The 18,878-nt window shown below is 40.1% G+C and overlaps 3 protein-coding genes across 14 annotated transcripts in view; 2 read left to right on the top strand and 1 right to left on the bottom strand.

The window, feature by feature from the left end:
- si:ch211-272n13.3 (ankyrin repeat domain-containing protein 26) overlaps positions 1 to 5,648 on the top strand; it is a 31,796-nt gene extending 26,148 nt beyond the window's left edge. For all 9 annotated transcript variants that reach the window (XM_053685794.1, XM_053685798.1, XM_053685797.1 and 6 more), the window contains 6 exons: positions 103 to 247; positions 488 to 778; positions 2,728 to 2,963; positions 3,125 to 3,335; positions 4,052 to 4,097; positions 4,269 to 5,648. In XM_053685794.1, the coding sequence (XP_053541769.1) occupies positions 103 to 247; positions 488 to 778; positions 2,728 to 2,963; positions 3,125 to 3,335; positions 4,052 to 4,097; positions 4,269 to 4,432 (1,093 nt within the window). In that variant the 3' untranslated portion in view covers positions 4,433 to 5,648. The remainder of the gene's footprint in view (positions 1 to 102; positions 248 to 487; positions 779 to 2,727; positions 2,964 to 3,124; positions 3,336 to 4,051; positions 4,098 to 4,268) is intronic.
- On the bottom strand, positions 5,642 to 13,864 carry ccdc77 (coiled-coil domain containing 77). Of its 3 annotated transcripts, none has more exons than XM_017485388.3 (13): positions 13,786 to 13,864; positions 13,223 to 13,291; positions 13,108 to 13,150; positions 11,305 to 11,482; positions 10,990 to 11,132; positions 8,944 to 9,040; positions 8,778 to 8,859; positions 8,604 to 8,689; positions 8,235 to 8,383; positions 7,859 to 8,105; positions 7,045 to 7,170; positions 6,803 to 6,955; positions 5,642 to 6,105 (listed from the first exon to the last, which is right to left on the bottom strand). In XM_017485388.3, the coding sequence occupies exons 3-13, from the start codon at positions 13,134 to 13,136 to the stop codon at positions 5,959 to 5,961; spliced, it is 1,437 nt and encodes a 478-aa protein (XP_017340877.1). In that variant the 5' UTR covers positions 13,137 to 13,150; positions 13,223 to 13,291; positions 13,786 to 13,864; the 3' UTR covers positions 5,642 to 5,958. The 3 variants fall into 3 exon arrangements, with proteins under 3 accessions (XP_017340877.1, XP_017340876.1, XP_017340878.1); XM_017485387.1 differs by having other exon boundaries at positions 13,260 to 13,291; XM_017485389.3 differs by lacking the exon at positions 13,223 to 13,291 and having other exon boundaries at positions 13,786 to 13,857.
- A 45-nt stretch (positions 13,865 to 13,909) lies between these two features.
- On the top strand, positions 13,910 to 18,860 carry hdhd5 (haloacid dehalogenase like hydrolase domain containing 5). 2 transcript variants are annotated; one of them, XM_017485390.2, is made up of 8 exons: positions 13,910 to 14,323; positions 15,006 to 15,221; positions 15,318 to 15,430; positions 15,768 to 15,861; positions 16,176 to 16,209; positions 16,304 to 16,478; positions 17,308 to 17,496; positions 17,935 to 18,860. In XM_017485390.2, exons 1-8 carry the CDS (start codon positions 14,231 to 14,233, stop codon positions 18,344 to 18,346), a joined length of 1,326 nt encoding a protein of 441 aa, XP_017340879.1. In that variant the 5' UTR covers positions 13,910 to 14,230; the 3' UTR covers positions 18,347 to 18,860. The 2 variants fall into 2 exon arrangements, with proteins under 2 accessions (XP_017340879.1, XP_017340880.1); XM_017485391.3 differs by lacking the exon at positions 13,910 to 14,323 and adding an exon at positions 14,566 to 14,589.
- The last annotated feature ends 18 nt before the right edge of the window (positions 18,861 to 18,878 follow it).

The following is an 18,878-nucleotide window of genomic DNA, read 5'->3' as shown; positions in this document are numbered from 1 at the left end:
AGGATTGTTCTGGACCCTGGAGCTGTTTTCTATGTACAGAAACGTTTGTTTATTGTACTTGTACAGTATATGTTGAATAAATGAAGCCGTGTGTGTTTGTAGGTTGCGGACTCTGGTAAAGACTGCTAAGAAGAAGCTGCGGGAGCAGAATGGAGGAGAGCTGGGTTCTCCTATGGGCAGTCTGAGAGGAGAGCTGTCCTACAGACAGAATGAGACGGAGGGAGCCGTCAGCAGGATGAAGATAAAAGTATGTCTCCATGTACAAAACTGTTTATGCTGAAAGATGGCAAACTTGTTGGAAGTTATGTGCATTTTACATCTTAAAGATATTGTACAGGGCTGACCAACAACACATCGATTTTCTCCTTTTATTATTTTGAACTCTACCATTTTTCTTTTTTTCCTACTTATTTATTGGTCTTCCTCCTTCCCTACTCATACCAGTTATCTTAATCCCTCCATCCTCCCCCCTACTGTATCTCTACAGGTGGATGAGCTGCAAGTGCAGTTGGAGAGGGAGGCGTTACGCTGCTCCAAGCTGGAAGACATGAACCGGGAGCTGAAGGAGCAGCTCAGCTCTCTGAAGAGCCTGGGTCGCAGTCACGAGCGTCTGGAGCGCAGTAAGCAGCAGCTGGAAGAGGAGGTGACAGGCCTGCGCAGGAGGATGGAGGCAGGGGTCATGGACCAGAGCCAAGCCGAGCAATTCCGCAGGGAGACGGAGGAGAGAGCCAGACAGGAGATACGGCATAAACTAGATGAGATCAACCTCTTCCTGCAGGTAAATGGAATATGACAAAGCTTAGAAAGGTTTTTTAAAAAGGTTTTCATTGAGATGTATTTGTCAATCCATAGCAGTTCTTGCATGATGATTGTATTAATCATTGCGGTCACCACACATTTTTAATTTTGCAGTGCAGAAAGCCCAACTGTGGGCTGCTGGAAAACGGACAGAAACATGGACCTAGTGTAATCCCAAACCCTTTATGTTGTATTTAGACACCCTCAGCTCATCAAAAATTCATAATAATTACTCAGATTTATATAGCGCTTTTCTAGACACTCAAAGCGCTTTACATTGTAAGGGGATGGTTGGGTGGCGGGGGGGGGGGGGTGTCTCCTCAACCACCGCCAGTGTGAAGCATCCACCTGGATGATGCGATGGTAGCCACAGTGTGCCAGAACACCCACCACATACCAGCTATTAGTGGAGAGGAGAGAGTGATGTAGCCAGTTCAGGAATGGAGATTATTAGGGGGCTGTGATAAAGAAGGGCCAGTGGGGGAATTTCGCCAGGACACTGGGGTTATACCCCTGCTCTTTTACAATAACTGTCCTGGGATTTTTAATGACTACAGAGAGTCAGGACCTCGGTTTAACGTCTCATCCGAAAGACAGGGACACTATACTGTAAAAACAGCAGCATCACTATGCTGGGCCATTAGGACCCACACAGACTACTGTGTGAGCGCCCCCTGCTGGCCTCATTAATACCACTTCCAAGATGAGTCATGCCTCTACAGTGTTGCTCAGTTAATTTATTACACAAGCAGGCTTTGTAGTGCTAGTGTTTATTGTAATTTATGCATCACTTGTGTTTTATGTTATCGGTTTTACCGATATCTTTCCCGATATTTAAGCATTTTTCCATAATCGGTTATCGGTTTAGAAATATCGGAAAACCGATAAATGGTGCCGTGACCGTTGTGGCCATTTTCAGAATTGCTCACAGAGCGCTATTGCAGCACTAAAGTAGACTCGCTTTGCTTTAATTAATAAACTTCATTTAACATAACAGCCATTCATGGATAAACTTGATGTTACATAAACGCTTGATATGTAGTTTAAGCAGCTTGGTGCTAGGAAATAGAGACAAACTCATGGAGTCCTGTAATATGTTTACCTCATGGAAGCTTTTACTAAATAAATACACTTTAATAATAATGCACTTTATTTTTTATTTTTTGCACTTTCTATTTAATGGTGTATGCAAGGAGGAAGTAAAATTGACAATATAGTTATAAATAAAACAGTTTGTTCAGTTCAGTGGTGGTGTTATCATTGTGTCAGAAACAAGCAAAACATAAATAAATATCGGTTCTGCATATCGGTTATCAGGCACATAAACATGCAAATATCTGTATAGGTTATTTTAAAAAATCAATTTTGGTTGACCTCTAGTGATGCCAAATAGACAATCCTTATATTATACTTTCATAATGCAATAATGATGAGTTATGATTTTACAATATTCTATAAATTACCCCTTTTTTAAAAACTTGTTCGTAGATAGCAGTTGAATCTTGCAAGCTATCAAGATACATATTCTGCCACTTAGGATGTATTGCATTAACTACCTGAATTTATTTTTTGTGAACGACACCACGCAGTTCTCAATAACAAATATCAACCTTATCTATCTAAAATTCTATTTATAAAGCGCTTATCGTGTAAACATATTCCTCCTAGAACAACAGGTCTGAGCAAAATAAAACACCTTATACGAACAGTTGTCCTTCCAGTCCCTTTATAACGGGACAGCCTATTTCTTGGCAGCGTGTAAGATACTCATGATCTCATGCCATTGGTTTTAGAAGTGTTGCTTCCAGAATGAAATGAAATGTTGGTGGCAGTATTTTAAAATGTCATCCGAGTAGGTTGTATAACTGATTTTCAGGCCGTGCCTATGTTCAGGTGTAGTAACCGTGACAACGTGTTATTTGTTTGTAGACACAGGCAGCGTCTCAGGAAGCTCTGGAGCAGATGAAGGCTGCTAACGAGGCGAGTCAGAGAGCCGAGCTGGAGCAGCGCATTAGGGAGCTGGAGGCCGACCTGAGCCGCGCACACACCACTCAGCAGGACAGTCTACTGCAGAGAGATTCCAGCCGCACAGAGCTTGAACGCTACAGACAACTCTACACTGACGAGCTGAGACTCCGGAAGAGCCTCACTAACAAGCTTGAAAGGTGAGCCATACACACACGCACACACATCTGCACTGGTAACAGGTTGCTTTTTCTTGTAATGCTGAACTAAATATTAAATACGTTGCTGCATTGCTGTTATGTACCACAATCAATTATATGCATTGTGACGTTTTTATCACCGATATAATTTTTCTTTTCAGGTCTAATGAACGGCTAGCAGAGGCCAACGCAAAGCTACTAAGCGAGAGGCAGCGCAGCAAATCTCTCCTCGGAAGCAGTATAATCAACGGAAGTCTGGGAGGACCGGCTCTGGACACACATCCCCCTCTGGGCCGCCTGGGTTTGGGAGCGTCTCTGCTCAGCCCTGTGGGGGAACAGCACACCAACCGTGTGGAGACCTACCTGGCAAAGGTATGCTGGAGCAGGCTCGAGTCAGCATTCAGTACATGTGGGGATTTAGCTTTCGAAACCTTTTCCTTTTTTAGTGTCATTACAGGCATATTTGTAAGTAAGGAATTAACAAGTCCTTCCTTGTCAAATATCAGCCATCTCCACTCTTCAGCAAAGTAAAGCTTTCCACTCTTTTCTACATCAGCGACTAAACACTGCTCTTCCACTTTTCCTATTTCTGTCACTCCTTGTTTTTTCCCCCCGGGTTTTCCTATAGACTTTGCACGCATAACCTCTCCTGTTTCTTACTTCTTCAGCTCCTAGCTCAAAAGTCTGTCTCTCACCTGTCCTCTCTTCAGCCTGATTCATAAGCAGGTGTGTAGTTGGGTGTAACTCACTGCTATGAAAAAGCATGCCCTTGCTTTCAAATGAGTTATTCACTAATCCGAACTTTAGCTGTTAATTTTGGCAAAAAATTCTGAGTGTTTTATTTTTCAACTTTCATACTGAGCACTGATGGAAACTTAACATCAGATGTGCTGTAGTTTCCATTACATGCATTCATTTCATAGTATTGTGCTTGAATCCTTATGTTTTTACATTATCAAAGCTTATTACAGCAACCAAACATTCAGCCTGTGCTTTTGCTCTATATTATGAGGTATGCAAAATAAAAGCAGCAGAATAACTGATGCACATACAGTAATGATCTATTTTTGTCCACCTGCCCTATGTAGATGCAGTCTGAACTGGAGAAAAACATATCAAAGGAGCTGGACTACGGTGAGCGCTTCTGTTTACATACAGCAAAGAACATTGTCTGTCTTCACCGCTTCTCGTACATAATTCAGTTATTACCGTACAGTTATGTTTTTTTAAACAAACTCGAATAAGTTTGTGAAGCCAAACTCCTCCGGATGAAACACATCTGTAATCTTGGTTTCTTTCGGTCAGGTACAAGCGAGCTGGAGGGTGCCTCTACCCGGATGTCTCCAGTGGGTTCTGCTTGCGGCTCCCAGAAGAACCTCAACTCAAATCTGATTGTGGAGCCACAGGACAAACTGAGCAGAGCCACACAACAGTACCTGGAGGTTCTCAAAAAGAATTACATGATCTGAAACTTTTCACACTAGAATGGGCCAGTGGGATTTAGCACAACAAATATGACTGAAAAATTCTTTACCTTATTATTATTATTATTTATTTTTTTTAAGTAAAGGTGAATTGTGTGTGGAGAGAAAACCACTGTTACCATTTAACTTGTTTTACAGTTATGTTATTTGGTCTAGTGCTGTAAAATACCCTTTACAGCCTTCGTGTACAATTTCTTCTGGTGGATCTGTGCTTGTTCTTGTGCCTGTTGTGAATCTCCATTGAAGTATTGGCAACAGAATTGGTACTGGTGTCACCTAGTGAAAAGAACTGCGTCTGCTTCTGTGCAAAAATAATGGATAAAGGCACGCAAATAATCTTTGTGACAGGGAGCACTCACTTTATACACAGACTGAAGAAATGTAGATGTAGGCCAGACAGGAATAATGGATAGTGATATGAGGAAAGGACACTAGACAGCTGTGACCACCATTAACCTTCAGGAAAAAAAAAAAAGGTACTACGCTAGCACCAATAAAAGGCCGAAGCCGAAACACTAATACTCCAATATTTTATTTGTATTACTATTTTTATCGATGATCCATATCTATGACAATGCACTTTGTACCTCAGATACTCAGGAGAAAGAATAAAACTTTTTAAAACAATTAAGTGGCAGTGAAAGCTACAGTATAGGGGTTATGTAATAAATGGGTACACGTAGAGTGCTGCTACATTTTTATGCCTGTTACAGCTTAACGGTATTTTGAATGTACGCTGATACGAGTTTATATTTGTACATGCTGTTTTGGAAGTATTGGATTTAGTACCATGAATATTATTGCCAATTAATCATGATGGTACAGTCTGTGCTGTTGTGCAATATGTTGTCAAGTTTTGTTTTCAGTTCTGAGGTTAAAACACGTTTTGTCTGTTTTTTTTTTTTTCTATTTTGAGACAAAACTAGAATATGATCTAGTGACACCTCTTCATTGTAGCACTGCATCATGCGGTATTGTACGGTACAGTGGTGTGCTTTTTGTGTCCGTTCTGAGCATTTCAGTATTGCCATGTTTTAAGAACAGAAAAAAATTAAATGGTTTAAAAAAATAAAAAAAAATAAAAAAATTCAAGTGTTTGTTAATGAATTCATTAATGATCTGCAAATGGAGATAATACTTTGTTATGCAAAATTGCTCTTCAGACAAAAATAAATATAAAAAAAAGGCCAAAAATACCTGCAAAGCATTTCATTTTTTATTAAACCGTTTAAGATAAATAAATAAATGACTAAAATAGAAAACATCTGAAAAATCTACAATACACATTTTTTGCCATATACCAACCATATAAAATCACAAGTCCTCTGTTCTGCATGGCTATTGTCTACACGCCAATGTTACACAATAATGATACTGAATAATGAACCGGTCAATCATAATCAATCAATAAAACTGATTAACTCACTCCTCACTCATTCCTTTGTGAAAAATCGATATTAGGCTGCATAGAAAGTGCTCAAAAAAGGGCAAGATTTTCCACATTTTAAAATTCAGCTGAATCTCAGTTCATTCTCTAGTCCGTATATCTTTGCTTTTAGGCTTTTTAATTCGTCCTGGATTTTCTTTGTGCGTGCGTTTGACTGTCGAACTTCATGCAGGATGGCCAAATCCTGATCTGGCCCCACGTTAAGAGTCACCTGAAAAAGGAATGGATTGTCATCATTTACATTTACATGGGATTTACATGAGGTCAAGTTAATCCCCTGTGTTTTACAGCTCCGAAAAAGCACAAAATACCCCAAATTATGTTGAGGTTTTGTTACAGTGATATTTGATTTATGCTCATAAGCAGATCACTGGTGAGAATATCTGAGCAGCAATGAGTGAAAACAGAAACTAACTTCTCTTGCAGACATGCCACAATATTAAAAGTATCTATAAAACAATTAAAAGATGGCTTGGTTCTTTACATAATTTTAAAAACTAATTGACAAATTGTGGTATATATCTGGCTACATTACAGCACCCAAACACTGATTATTTTCCTCGAATAGCATGGCCCAGGATGTTTTATTCCTTACGTAACTAATCGCTAAGCCATAAAAAAAACACTACAAAAGGAGCTAAAATGGCGAAGAAATCAAAACATTTTTTTTATAGGCTCAGACGCCAGCAGTTGGCTAGTGTTGCTGTGCCTGACGAGAGAGAGAGAGAGAGAGAGAGAGAGAGAGAGAGAGAGAGAGAGAGAGAGAGAGAGAGCTATCCTTCCCACCCAGAGAGCACAGCCAGTTATGCTCCCTCGACATCATCATCATTTGAACTCACGTGCGATTGATGATAGGGTGAACCTATATTTTTGAATAATTCCCAACACTGTTTATGTTGGCTAATTACCTTAAAGAGCTGCTTCTCCACATCTTTGAGTTTCTGTCGCAGATGTTTGATGTCAGTCTTGAAGCCTTCCACCTCCATGGAGCGCCTCTTTTCCAGAGCTTCATAACGCTGAGTCATTAACTGGAGACGCTTGGCCATTTTGTCCGAGCGCTCCTGCACACCCACGTATACATGTCGCATCATATGTACACCACTTCAAATTTCATTTCACCATTAAAGTGCCTTTACATTTCTCAACTTGCCTTGAAGATCTCTCTGCCTACGTCTCCCTCCTCTCGGATCTGTGCCAGGTCAGTCTCTAGACCTACACACTGCTCCCTGTACATGTCTGCTAGCTTATGGGCTTGCTTCAACTCCTCTTGCAGCGCCTAAGTAAGAAAGAACAGAGCAACTCGTACTTGAGGTCGTCACTGATGATAATGATGTTTCTTTAGAAGATGTTTCTATTTAGAGTATTTTGTTGGATCAGTCGCGGAATAGACAGACTCCTCCATGGTGAAGTGAACGACTGAAGCAGGAAAGGCCACAAAGAAAGAAAAGCATTTCAATGCTGTTTTGATATTCCTCATGATCCAAGTTACACAAGTGGCCATTTCCAGATGAAGTAGAATTTTCAGATTTTTTAAATTGTAAGAACAGCTGATTCAATAAAGTGATTTTTGTAGCATTTTTGTTTTCTATATACAGTTACATCAGCATGTCGTCTAACTGGTTTGGTAACAAGCTATTTTGATTATCCATCAGAATAATGAGTAAAAAAACTAAATTAAGCAGCAATTATATTATTATTATTATGTAAATATTCAGTAGTCCATTGGTTTTTACATGTGGTCCACATTTACCAATCCTGTTTTTTCTGGTTTGAAAATAAACAGAAAATTGCATTACACTGCAATATCTTATAGCTAAGGTCTGCTCCTGAACTCTCCTATGTCTCATCTACCAAACTTCCTGAAGTAGGTAACAGGGATTCCTCCCAGGGTAAATTGCAAGAGGAAGTTGTCATCGGTATGTTAAAACAGTTTTAGAATGCAGACACGGTTTCTCTGCTCCTACCCTGATCTCATCACGATGCATCTGGCTGCTCTCTGGAGTGGTTTGGGTGAGAAACAACGGGGTTGTGAAGGCTCTCGGCTTCTCTTGGAAGCTGCGCGTCTCCCTTAACCTCTCCTGACACGAGTCCATCTCTCTGAGGAGCCTGTCCTTCTCCACCATCCAGCTCTTCTCATGGGCTCGACTTTCAAACTTCAGCTGCAGGAAGTCTCTGGTGCTCTCGTAGAGCAAATTCTGTGTGCGCTGGAGTCTGAAGAGATGAGCAAAAGTGGATCAAGAAAAGAAAGTACATTTATATACAATGTAGACAGTCAATTTTCACTAAAGCTCTAGGTCATTCGGAAATAAATATAAGGATTTTTCAAAAGGATGGAGCTACTTCTCAGTTAATGCAGTGGTTCTCTCCTGGTCTCTCTGATGCTGGACCTGCCCCTCCTCCATGTGAATTCGTCTATCCTCCAGCAGGCATTCCACCTGCTCTTTAGCCAGGCGTGTCTGCTCTTCCAGCTGTGCCTGCAGTGCCTCCACCTAGAAAGACCAATCAATCAATCATAACACACACTTCCTGTCATCAAGAAACCAACACAGTGTTTGAACTCACTCACTTCAAATGCTCTTTATAGACCACTAAACTGACACAGCACTGAGGGGAAACATTGGACTGAATTCACTTGAAACACAAATGCACACAAGCTACTACATTCAAGAGCATTTTAAAGTGAGATTTTAAAAAGTTTCTGATACACACCTGTAATAAAAGTGTCTGGTTGTCTTTCTTGTACTGCTCAGAGTTTGTGTCGTCTCCTCCACTTTTGGACAGTCTCTTACTCCCTTCTACAGGAGACAAATGGTGAATTGAGGAACTGAGACCAAATTTAGCTCATAAATGTATAATTCATAAAAACAAAAACAACAAAAAAACCTTTAGATGATCCAGGCGTTGGTTTTGCCACATTTCCATACTCCTGGGTTCTGGCTTGGAGTTTCTTTTGTGGAATAGTGACCTAATGAAACGTTGCACAGGAAGCTGATGTTTACCTTTATGCCTCAGCAACAATGTCAGCATCAACAAAAATAAAGTATCTAACCTTGTGTGGAGGCTCTCTGTGAAAATAGGTGATCTCGCCTGTGTCTGGGCCCACCAGCGCTAAAAGGTGCTGAATCTTCTTCCGGTCTTCAAGCTCTCTAGATAGCAATAGACCAGACTGTTAAATCTTTTCACTTTGGCAATTTTATATACAGTAAGGGGGAATCTGATGATTCTTGTACAACTTAATGTCACTTTAAACATCATGGCTGACCCTGTGCTCTGACCCCAACCTCCTAACAAGCTGGGCTATGTGAAGAAAACAATTTCACTGTGTATATGTGAACAATTATACAATCAATCATTATGCCAAATTAATCAGGCAGTACAACTCAGCCATATTTAGTTTATTGGGTCCTGTAGGTTTATACTTTGTAAAGCTACTATTTTGTTACTCATTTTACTTTTATTTTATCGTCAGAAATTGTAATGTTTTATGTAAAGCATTTAGAAATGATGCAAGAAAAAAAAGGTGCTATATACACTCATGGAACACTTTATTAGGAACACCTGTACACCTACTCATTCATGCAATTATCTAATCAGCCGATCGTGTGGCAGGAGTGCAATACATAAAATCATGTAGCTTCAGGTAACGTTCACATCAACCAGCAGAATGGTGATCTCAGTGATTTTGACCATGGCATGATTGTTGGTGCCAAACGGGCTGGTTAGAGTATTTCTATAATGGCTGATCTCTTGGGAATTTCACAACAGCATGACAGTGGGTTCCACTTCTGGCAGTCAAGAACAGAAAGCTGAGGCAGCAGTGGGCACAGGCTCACCAAAACTAGACAGCTGAAGACTGGAAAAACGTATCCTGGTCTGATGAATCTCGATTTCTCCTGAGATACACAGATGATGGGGTCGGAATTTGCTACCGACTGCATGAATCCATCGACACAACCTGCTTTGTGTAAACAGTCCAAGTTGGTGGAGGTGGTGTAATGGTGTGGGGAATGCTTTCTTGGCCAACCAATCATCGCTTGAATGCCACAGCGTATTTGAGTATTGTTGCTGATCATGTGCATCCCCCAATTTGTCCACAATTTACCATCTTCTAACAGCTACTTACAGCATGATAATGCACCATGTCTCAAAGCAAAAGTCGTCTCAAACTGGTTTCATGAACATGACAGTGAGTTCAGTGTTTTCAGTGGCCTTCCCAGTCACCGGATCTGAATCCAGTAGATCACTTGGGGATGTGGAAGAACGGGAGATTCACAGCCTGAAAGTGCACCTGAAAAATCTGCAGGAATTGCGTGAATGAATGGTGCTCAGTGAATGAAATTAAAGTTCATTATATAATAAACTCATTTTCCCCACACGTTTTACTAAATATGTTCCATGACTTTTCTATTACATTTTCAGAACTTCCAAAATTTCCCACATACCTTCCATTTCCCACAATATTGCAAATATAAAAACACTCGCACAGTTTAGCACAGAGGTATTGGATTCATTCCCTGGGCCTTTTTCCCTGTACATTTTATTCTCTAAACTAGTGGTCTTCAAAGTGGGGGTCGCCAGGGGGCGCCTCAACAATTTGGTGTGAAAAATAAACAAATACATGATTTTCTCTTTCTCACTCTCAGACAACCAGACAACCACACACACACACACACACCATCAATTCCTAATGTAATGTAAGGATGCAAGATGTAATTATTAATAAAAAAGGGGGATATATTCAGAAGTCTGTATTTTTAATGTGCTTTAAAGACATCTTGCAAAAGGAGGGCCTCAGTCAAAATTAATGCCATTTGGGGGGCCTTGCCCTGGAAAAGTTTGGGAATCCCTGCTCTAAGCCATCTCCTGCACATTATCTGTTTTTTTATTTTAAAAACATAGCCACTTTAAAGTGTGGTGATGATATTGGGGATAACGAAAAATCCCATTACTATTCCAAAACCTAATGGATATTGTGTCATCTGCCAAAACATTTTTTCAGCACTTTTTTCCCCCACCAGAAAATGTCATTTTCTATGACTTTTCACCATTTCCAGAACCACAGCAATCCTGCAAACTGCAAAAACTAAAGTCTCACTTGATCTTCAGGCGGTCGTTCTCGGCGTACAGCCGAAGAGCCTGTTCTCGCTCCTGAAAGAGGTAGACCTGCATGTCACTCAGAGCCTTCTGCAGTTCTGCGATCTCCTCTTCCCGCTGACGCACTTCCCACTGCAGCTTGTGCTACAGGAACACACCGAGGTTTAAACACACAAGTGCACACCCGCAGAATTAAACTTTGTGGTTCGTGCTGTGAGCACTCCATATTCATACATCAGTACAAATACATATGCAAGCACACACACACAGGAATGTGTACACACATTTCCTCACTGTTCGCACTGTAAAGTCCTACCTGGTCCTCTGTAGTGCTCTTATACTTCTCAAGCAGCTGCAGCAGGTCATCATGTTCTGCATCAAACTGAGCCACTTTCTGTCTGTAAAACTCCAGCAGCTCACGAGATGGTCTCAGATAAGCCAAGCGCTCAGAGATGGGAGGCAGCGGGGAGTCGGTCTCCTGCATGGTCTCACAGCTAATCCACACAGAAAATGAAAGAAGAGTAAGGTGTTACCAACATGGTCTACATATTCCAGATTTTTTTTGAGAGTTTTACTACAAACTACATTATAGTAGAGATTTTTAAATTTTTTAAAACAGCTCACAAAAACCTTTGTAAAGCCAGATTTGTAGAACATATTCATTAAAAAAAAATCAACTTGGGTTCGAGGCTATGCTGTGAGGTGAGAGAGAAGAAATACTTAGATAAATCATTAAAATAAGGCAAAATGAGTTAATTACAACTGTCTTCAACAGTCATCAACAAATGCAAAAAACTCATTTTATAATTAACAGTAAACAACCACAAAAATCATCTTGCCACTTTTAAAGAAAATTCTAGTTTAAAAAATTAAGTCCAAAACTCAGATCTGGATAAACAAGAGATTTTATGGTGCACTCCATCTAATTATACCTTAATAATTTTGACACTCATTTTACAAATACCACCACCTGACATATCTGGAAGCATACAATTGTAGAAGATGTGTTTGTATGCTGTAGCATTACAATTTTCCTTCCCTGGAACCAAGAGGCTCAAACCTGTTCCAGCATGACAATACCCCTGTGCACATGAAGACATGGTGTGTTAAGGTTGGAGTGGAAGAACTTCAGTGTCCTGCACAGAGCCCTGACCTCAACCCCACTGAACACCTTTGTGATGAACTGAAATGCTCACTGTGTGCCAGACCTCCTCACCTGACATCAGCACTCGACCTCACTAATGTTCTCGTAGCTGAATGATCACAAATCCCCACAGCCACACTCCAAAATCTAGTGGAAAGCCTTCCCAGGTGAGTGGAAGTTATTATAACTGTAAAGGAGGACTAAACCTGGAATGGGAAGTTCAAGAAGCACATATGGATGTGATGGTCAGGTACAGGGCCACGAGCTGGCATTTGGCCCGGCACTTTTCAAACTATTGGGGCGGTGACCCAGCACTTCAGGCAATAACAGACCGGTCTGACTCGGCTGAAAAACCAATCAGTTCAGCTTGGGTTGTCGGACATTTCTCCTAAAGGGAATCTCCTATGAGCGATAAAGGGTTAATCATGCTTCGGGGCTCACTACTGCTTAATAAACATGTGTTGAGTCAGTATCGCTAACGTTTCAATATTTTAAGTGACATATGCACATATTCTGTATTCTGAATCGATTACAGACACGTTCCTCAAATTACGTCCTTCAAATAAAGTAAGTAAGGCTTGCTGGAAAAATGTTTTGCGAAACAGTGACAAACAGCTGATCGCAGAATATGAACATGTCTTCGAGTTTTATCTGCCTTTGTGAATGACGTTTTTGCTGTGATTAGCTGCCCGAGGAGTAAAATGCAAAATGATGGGTGTGAGGTCGAAACAAACTACGCTGACGTTCATTAAAAGGTGTGTGGTGCCCTGTTATTGTACTATAATCACACCCTGGCTCCAGAGCAATATATGTAATTAGTCTGTATGTTTTTATAGACAAGTGACAGATGTACCTCTTCTCTCAGACAAGAAATTTGCCCCACCATTTTTAAAGCAGTGGTGCCACCCCTGGTCAGGTTTCCACAAACTTTTGGCCATAGTGTATGTGGCACTGTGTGGACTCCTGAACACCTACCCTTCTCTGACACGTGTTAGTGAATCCATCAGGCTTCTTTTGCCTGGAAAAACAGGAAACAGCACAATCAAGTATCAAGTAAAATAGCCAAAACATCCAATGTGTACTAACGTACCGTTCTTTATATTCAGTAGTATCGGGATTTTACATACCGGTTGATGACTAAACTGCTCAGGAAATCACACTGAAATACCAGAATTTGAGTGTAAATATAAGTAATGTTTGCAACGTTGCATTAAATGAAGCCTTGGAGTAAAAACAGGCAGTGTAAAGTGGCGTAAACACCGCGAGTGGTTGTTAAATACTGCGCGGTTGTCAAGCGGAAATGACGCAGCACAGTGACGGCAAATTTAAACAGACAAAAACCGTTTGCGCTACACAGGCCAGGCAACTGGCTAATCTGTTTCAGTAGCCTATTTAAATATTTATATGCATTTATTATATGTACAACCCAGCTGTATGGCTATAAATTGAAATAAAATTTTGATTAAACGCTGAAAAAAATTGTTACCCAACTTAAAAGTTACCTAAACAAGCATAAAGAGCAGTGGCCGTTATTAGCATTGCAAGCCAAATTTCTGGAATTGATTTAATTTATTTATAATGTTGTTTAAAAAACGCGCTTCATTATATTTAATTATTATTTTGAAAACTGCTGCCGTATAATTCATTGTTTACCTTGTACGTGACACAAATCCGTGCTTTTGTTTGTTGTTTTTTTTTTTTTTTTGCCCGTAATCCGGAAGTTGATCAGCGATAGGGTAAACCAGTGGGCATCAATACTGCGCCTTATATGCGCAAAACATGCAGCAAGAGTTTTAGGTAGTTGTGTCTGCTGATATCAGTCGACGGAATCCTCGCCATTTATGTATCTTTACTAATCGGTTCTTGGAATACTGTTTATGGACTAGGACCGTGTCCTGTTTTCTGTAAATAAATATTTAATGCCATTAGGTAGCAAATTATTATATGTATTCGGTAACGATGGTTAGCCTGAGTAACTAGCCCGAGAGAGTTAAACTAGTTTAACCAGATGTTTAGAAACTGAAACTATAACCTATGAAGTGTGATTACTGTACAAGGGCGTTTTCTAGTTACTACTGCATCGTGACACTGTAAAGAAATGGCAGAGTTCATGTCGCGATTGAACATGTTTAAATTCGGGTGGCAGGCTCTGAAATTCAGCAGCACGGCGCAAATACGGCGCTACAGTAATGTAAGTTGACCCAGTCATCGACTTTAAATGTTTCTTTCCTAGTGGTGTTTAAAAACAACAGAGCTGTTTGTGAGAGAACCGATAATGAATGATAATGACGGTAGTCAGGGAAGCGGTATTGTTTGGCTGTTTGCTTGTGCGCATGCGCATTATAACACTAATAACACTTTTAAAATACCGGCAGTCAGAACTAGAAAGAGCCGGTCTGTGTGGATCAGGACCGTGTGGTGTCCTGACTCATGGTCGTTGACATGATTTAAATCACTGTAATTTTCCTGTCCTTCCAAAGTACACAAATAGTTTAAAATGAAAATAAAACGACTTCCCTTCTACTGAGGGATATTTTTGTCCATCAAAACAAATTAACTCCATTCGATTATTAAGCATTTTCCGGAAGCTCTAAGAGGCCTTGTATGTATATATTTATGTATTGTGATCACAAGATAAGTCGAGATCTCGAGAAATCAACTGTTTATGCAGATCACAAGAAAATAAAGTCGAGATCACGAGAAATCAACTGTGTTCTGTGGAGATCACAGGAAAATTAAGTCGAGATCTAGACAAAACAAGAAAAAAAAATAATGCATGGCTTCTTAGGGCTTCTGTAGAATTTTGAATATTTTCCATCAGCATAATTTCTTGAAACTGACTGATCTGTTTTTGAATACTGTTTTTTTTTAAGCCTTCGCAATGCAGTCACAGTTCTTTTGGTCTGCTTTTCGACATTGATGGGGTCCTGGTCCGTGGAAGAACCCCCATTCCAGCAGCCAAGCAGTGCTTTAGGAATCTGGTGGATGGAAATGGAAAATATAAAGTCCCAGTGGTCTTCGTTACCAACGCAGGGAACTCTATGCGGCAGACAAAAGCAGAGCAGCTATCTCATCTGCTAGAAGTAGAGGTCAGTCTTGCGGATCAACAAAGTGCTACCCTGTCCAAGAAGTCAGCATTCATCTCTTAATGTTTTTGTTGTTTGTTGTTTGTTTGTTTGTTTTAGGTGTCACCAGATCAGGTTGTGTTGTCTCACAGTCCTTTACGGGTCTTCAGTCAGTTCCATAAGATGTGTGTGTTAGTGTCTGGACAGGGGCCGGTTGTGGAAGTTGCACAGAAGTATCCTTAAATATTTGTTTATTCTGTTTATTCTCAACAGCCTGTGTTGCTGTTCATATTTATGTCACCTCAGTCAAAATATGCTGATGGATTGTGCAGCAGTAATTTGAAATAAAACCTTGACCTTTTGACCATAGTGAGTATAGTTTCTTTGCATTTGTATTCTGTACCTACAATAACATTTATTTATATGTTACTCAAAGCACAACTTTTTAGTCACGGGCGGGGAATCTTTATGTTGCGCTGCCACTACCCCGGCATAATAATTACTGCTCTAGTTTAAAACAATCCTGGAATTTCTTTTTAAAAAATTGTCTTTAACAGAAACTAACTCCAGTTTAGGCTTTCAGAATGTTGTCACTATTGATATGCTACGAGAGGCGTACCCTTTACTGGATATGGTGGATCACAATCGCAGACCCAAAGATGTGGTGAGGAACAACATTTCCAGTAATTCAACAGTTTTCACATGACTGATTGGGATTAAAACAAAATTAGTTTTTAGATTTGTTTGAAGACTTCATACTTTATTCACAAAACAAAACTGCAATATATTTTCATACATATAACAAATGGCTCCTTTACACCCCCTTTTCCCATTTCTTACACACTATGCATTCCTTTATGCATGTAAACTTGAAAACATTTGAAAAACATGAGAAATTTCTTGGGAATATTTGAATAGGAAAACAGTTAAACATGAAAACTTGTACTGAAGTGTAAATTTCACACAATTTATTTTTAGGTTCCTCCATCCAAGGACCTCCAACCAATTGAAGGTATTATTACTCAAGTTTAATGTACTATTTTTACTTAATCTATTGCCTACACTTTGAGTTCCACTTAGATTTCACTAAACGCTTTCATTTTCAGCTCTCATTCTCTTTGGTGAGCCAATCAGGTGGGAGACCAACCTTCAGCTGATTGTGGATGTTCTCCTGACCAATGGGAAGCCAGGAAATCCTGTGACATCACTGCATTACCCACATATCCCTGTGCTGGCCTGCAACATGGACCTGTTATGGATGGCAGAAGCAAAGAGTGCTCGGTCAGAAGTCTAAAACAATTTAATTTAAATTGAAATTAAAAGTGGGCCATATTCTCTCTCCCCTGTCAGTCACAGTGACCTTAGCCAATTGTTGGTGTCTGTGAGCTCATTTATGCGTAAGAGGGCAGAAAGCGCTTTCCTCTGAGTGTTATGCCTCCCAGTGATGCAACATGCGCAGCAGTTCACAAATATGTGGTCAGCTAGCCTCGTGTCTTAGAGGAAGCACATGTTAGCCTTCACCCTCCTCAGGGGGAAAATCCAAAAACATTGAAATGCATATTTTTATAAACGCAGGTACAATTCTGTGGTTAAACTTATTACTTCTACAGTTTGTCCCAAAAGTCTCCATACACAGGGTACTGTGTAGATCAGCACCACGTTGTTTGTGCCTTTGTCAGTGGATGTTGGTGGACGTCCACTTCTTCTCAGTTGGTTCGCAACACTTCCAGTCTTTTTGAATTTGTTAATAAGTTTGGCAGCAGTGTCGTGTGTGATGTGCTTGCCATGTTTCCTGTTAAAGTCCATCGCAACCTTAAGACAGCTTCCCGATCCAGCCATGAGAATGATTTCAATACGCTCTTCTTTAGGCAAAGGCGTTCTTAAAGGCTATCTGAAAATACATCTAGAATATAAACCAAGTATGAAATGATTTTGGAAGACATTTTGCTAAAAAGAGTTAATTTCCCCTGTGTATAGAGACATTTGGGACACCCTGTATATTAATATCATATTGTGGTTAACACGCTTATTTAAAAAAAGAAAGAAAGAAAAAAGAAATCCAAAACTTTGAATCAGTGAATATTTTATTTGGTTTGTTATTGCTGTTTAGATTCGGTCATGGAATGTTCCTGTTGTGTTTGGAGAGCATCTATAAGAAGATCACAGGTTATGATCTGCAGTATGATGCTCTGATTGGGAAGCCCAGTGTGGTGACCTATAACTACGCAGAGCTGCTGATCAGACAGCAGGCAGAGAAGCTAGGCTGGACAGAACCTGTCCAAAGACTGTATGCCATTGGGTGAGTTAAGGCCTTGGTGTACTTCTTACAGAGACAATGTTCACATGATATAATTGAGTCAAAAACATAACAAAAAAAAACAAAGACATCATGCACTACATGACAAATCGTGTGATTGGATCATTAATACCCAATAGCCAAAAACCAGAGAGAGTATGTGAGCTTGTAAAACGGTGGTTTCAGCGTCTTCATTTGTCTGAAAGTATATGAAGGCCTGTAGGATGAATTTAGCTACTGATTTTAAAAAAAAAGGCCTTTGGCTGTAGGATTTGCTTTTTGTTTTATTTGATGCCGTGTTCATTTGGACAATAAAATAATTGATCATAAAAATGCTGTCTATGTTAGCCTCTTTCTGATCTCTATCATCACAAAGCTTGTTTTATAGTATTCGGTACCTTTAATGACGATTTCCTCTAACAAAATTCATGCCTCCCACAGGGATAACCCCATGGCTGACATCTATGGTGCAAACCTCTATAACCGCTACTTGCAGTCCGTGCACCATGCCAGGACTCGGGTACATGCACAAGGTGGCTCAGCCAGTCACGTAGCAGGTGATTTCCACTATGAAACCGTTGATGATGCAAAAAATTCAGGCAAGGTGATGGTCGGGGGCTCATACGAGCACCGTCTACCTGAGAGTTGCAGCTCCATCCTGGTGTGCACAGGTGTCTACAACAGAGAGCAGCAGGAGCTTGCCCCCGAGCAAACAGTCACAGAGCAGCACATCTTCCATGGGCACAGAGATTTCCGCTTCGATCCAACCCTGACCCAGCCTTCTTTTGTAGTTCAAGATGTACTCGAGGCTGTGGGGCTTGTCTTCCAACAAGAGGGCTCTAGTCTGGAATAATCCAGAGGCTTCTCATTCTAGCACAAATACATAGACAATTTTAAGAACAAAACTGAACACCTCACACACTGGAAACCCTGCACATAAAGAAATGCAGTGCACCTCCAGGTCAGTAACGTATACTGTAATGCAAGACCCTGAAAATGACTGACTAACAGTAGCTAGGATTAGGATTTGTAGAAATTACAGATAGAAAGTGAAGTGTTTTTATTGGCAATATATTAATAAAACCATATTTTAGTTGGAGAAGTTCTACTTATAGTGTGTTTTAAATTAGACATCATCTTTACCATATTTAAGTAAAGCCATGATGGTTGTAAGCATTGTAATAATTTCCCTATAAAACATCATTTTATTGTTGGATGTAAAATGTTTTGTTAGTATGCTGGCATGAAAACCTCCATGTTATTTTAGGATGTTTGAAAAATGTTTGAATCATATTTTGCCACGTGCTGTTTTAAAACGAGTTGTTTTTGTTTTTATGCAAAATAAAAATAAGACTTTCGAGGCTTAAGTGTTTTCAGAAAGTTCA

This window comes from Ictalurus punctatus, chromosome 14 (assembly GCF_001660625.3).
Source record: "Ictalurus punctatus breed USDA103 chromosome 14, Coco_2.0, whole genome shotgun sequence".
NCBI lineage: Eukaryota > Metazoa > Chordata > Actinopteri > Siluriformes > Ictaluridae > Ictalurus > Ictalurus punctatus.
The sequence above is the reverse complement of the archived record's forward strand: the minus strand, read 5'-3'. Positions and strand labels throughout refer to the sequence as shown.

Excerpts from the sequence above, each read along its gene's own strand:
- ccdc77 (XM_017485388.3), bottom strand. The coding sequence starts at position 13,136 with ATGGATTCACTAACACGTGTCAGAGAAGG. Across the intron at positions 7,171-7,858 it reads TGCATCGTGATGAGATCAGG|GCGCTGCAAGAGGAGTTGAA; the intron begins GTAGGAGCAGAG and ends TTTCTTACTTAG. Across the intron at positions 6,956-7,044 it reads TAGGCAGAGAGATCTTCAAG|GAGCGCTCGGACAAAATGGC; the intron begins GCAAGTTGAGAA and ends GTGGGTGTGCAG.
- hdhd5 (XM_017485390.2), top strand. The coding sequence starts at position 14,231 with ATGGCAGAGTTCATGTCGCGATTGAACATGTTTAAATTCGGGTGGCAG. Across the intron at positions 15,862-16,175 it reads ATCGCAGACCCAAAGATGTG|GTTCCTCCATCCAAGGACCT; the intron begins GTGAGGAACAAC and ends ATTTATTTTTAG. Across the intron at positions 16,479-17,307 it reads GCAGAAGCAAAGAGTGCTCG|ATTCGGTCATGGAATGTTCC; the intron begins GTCAGAAGTCTA and ends ATTGCTGTTTAG.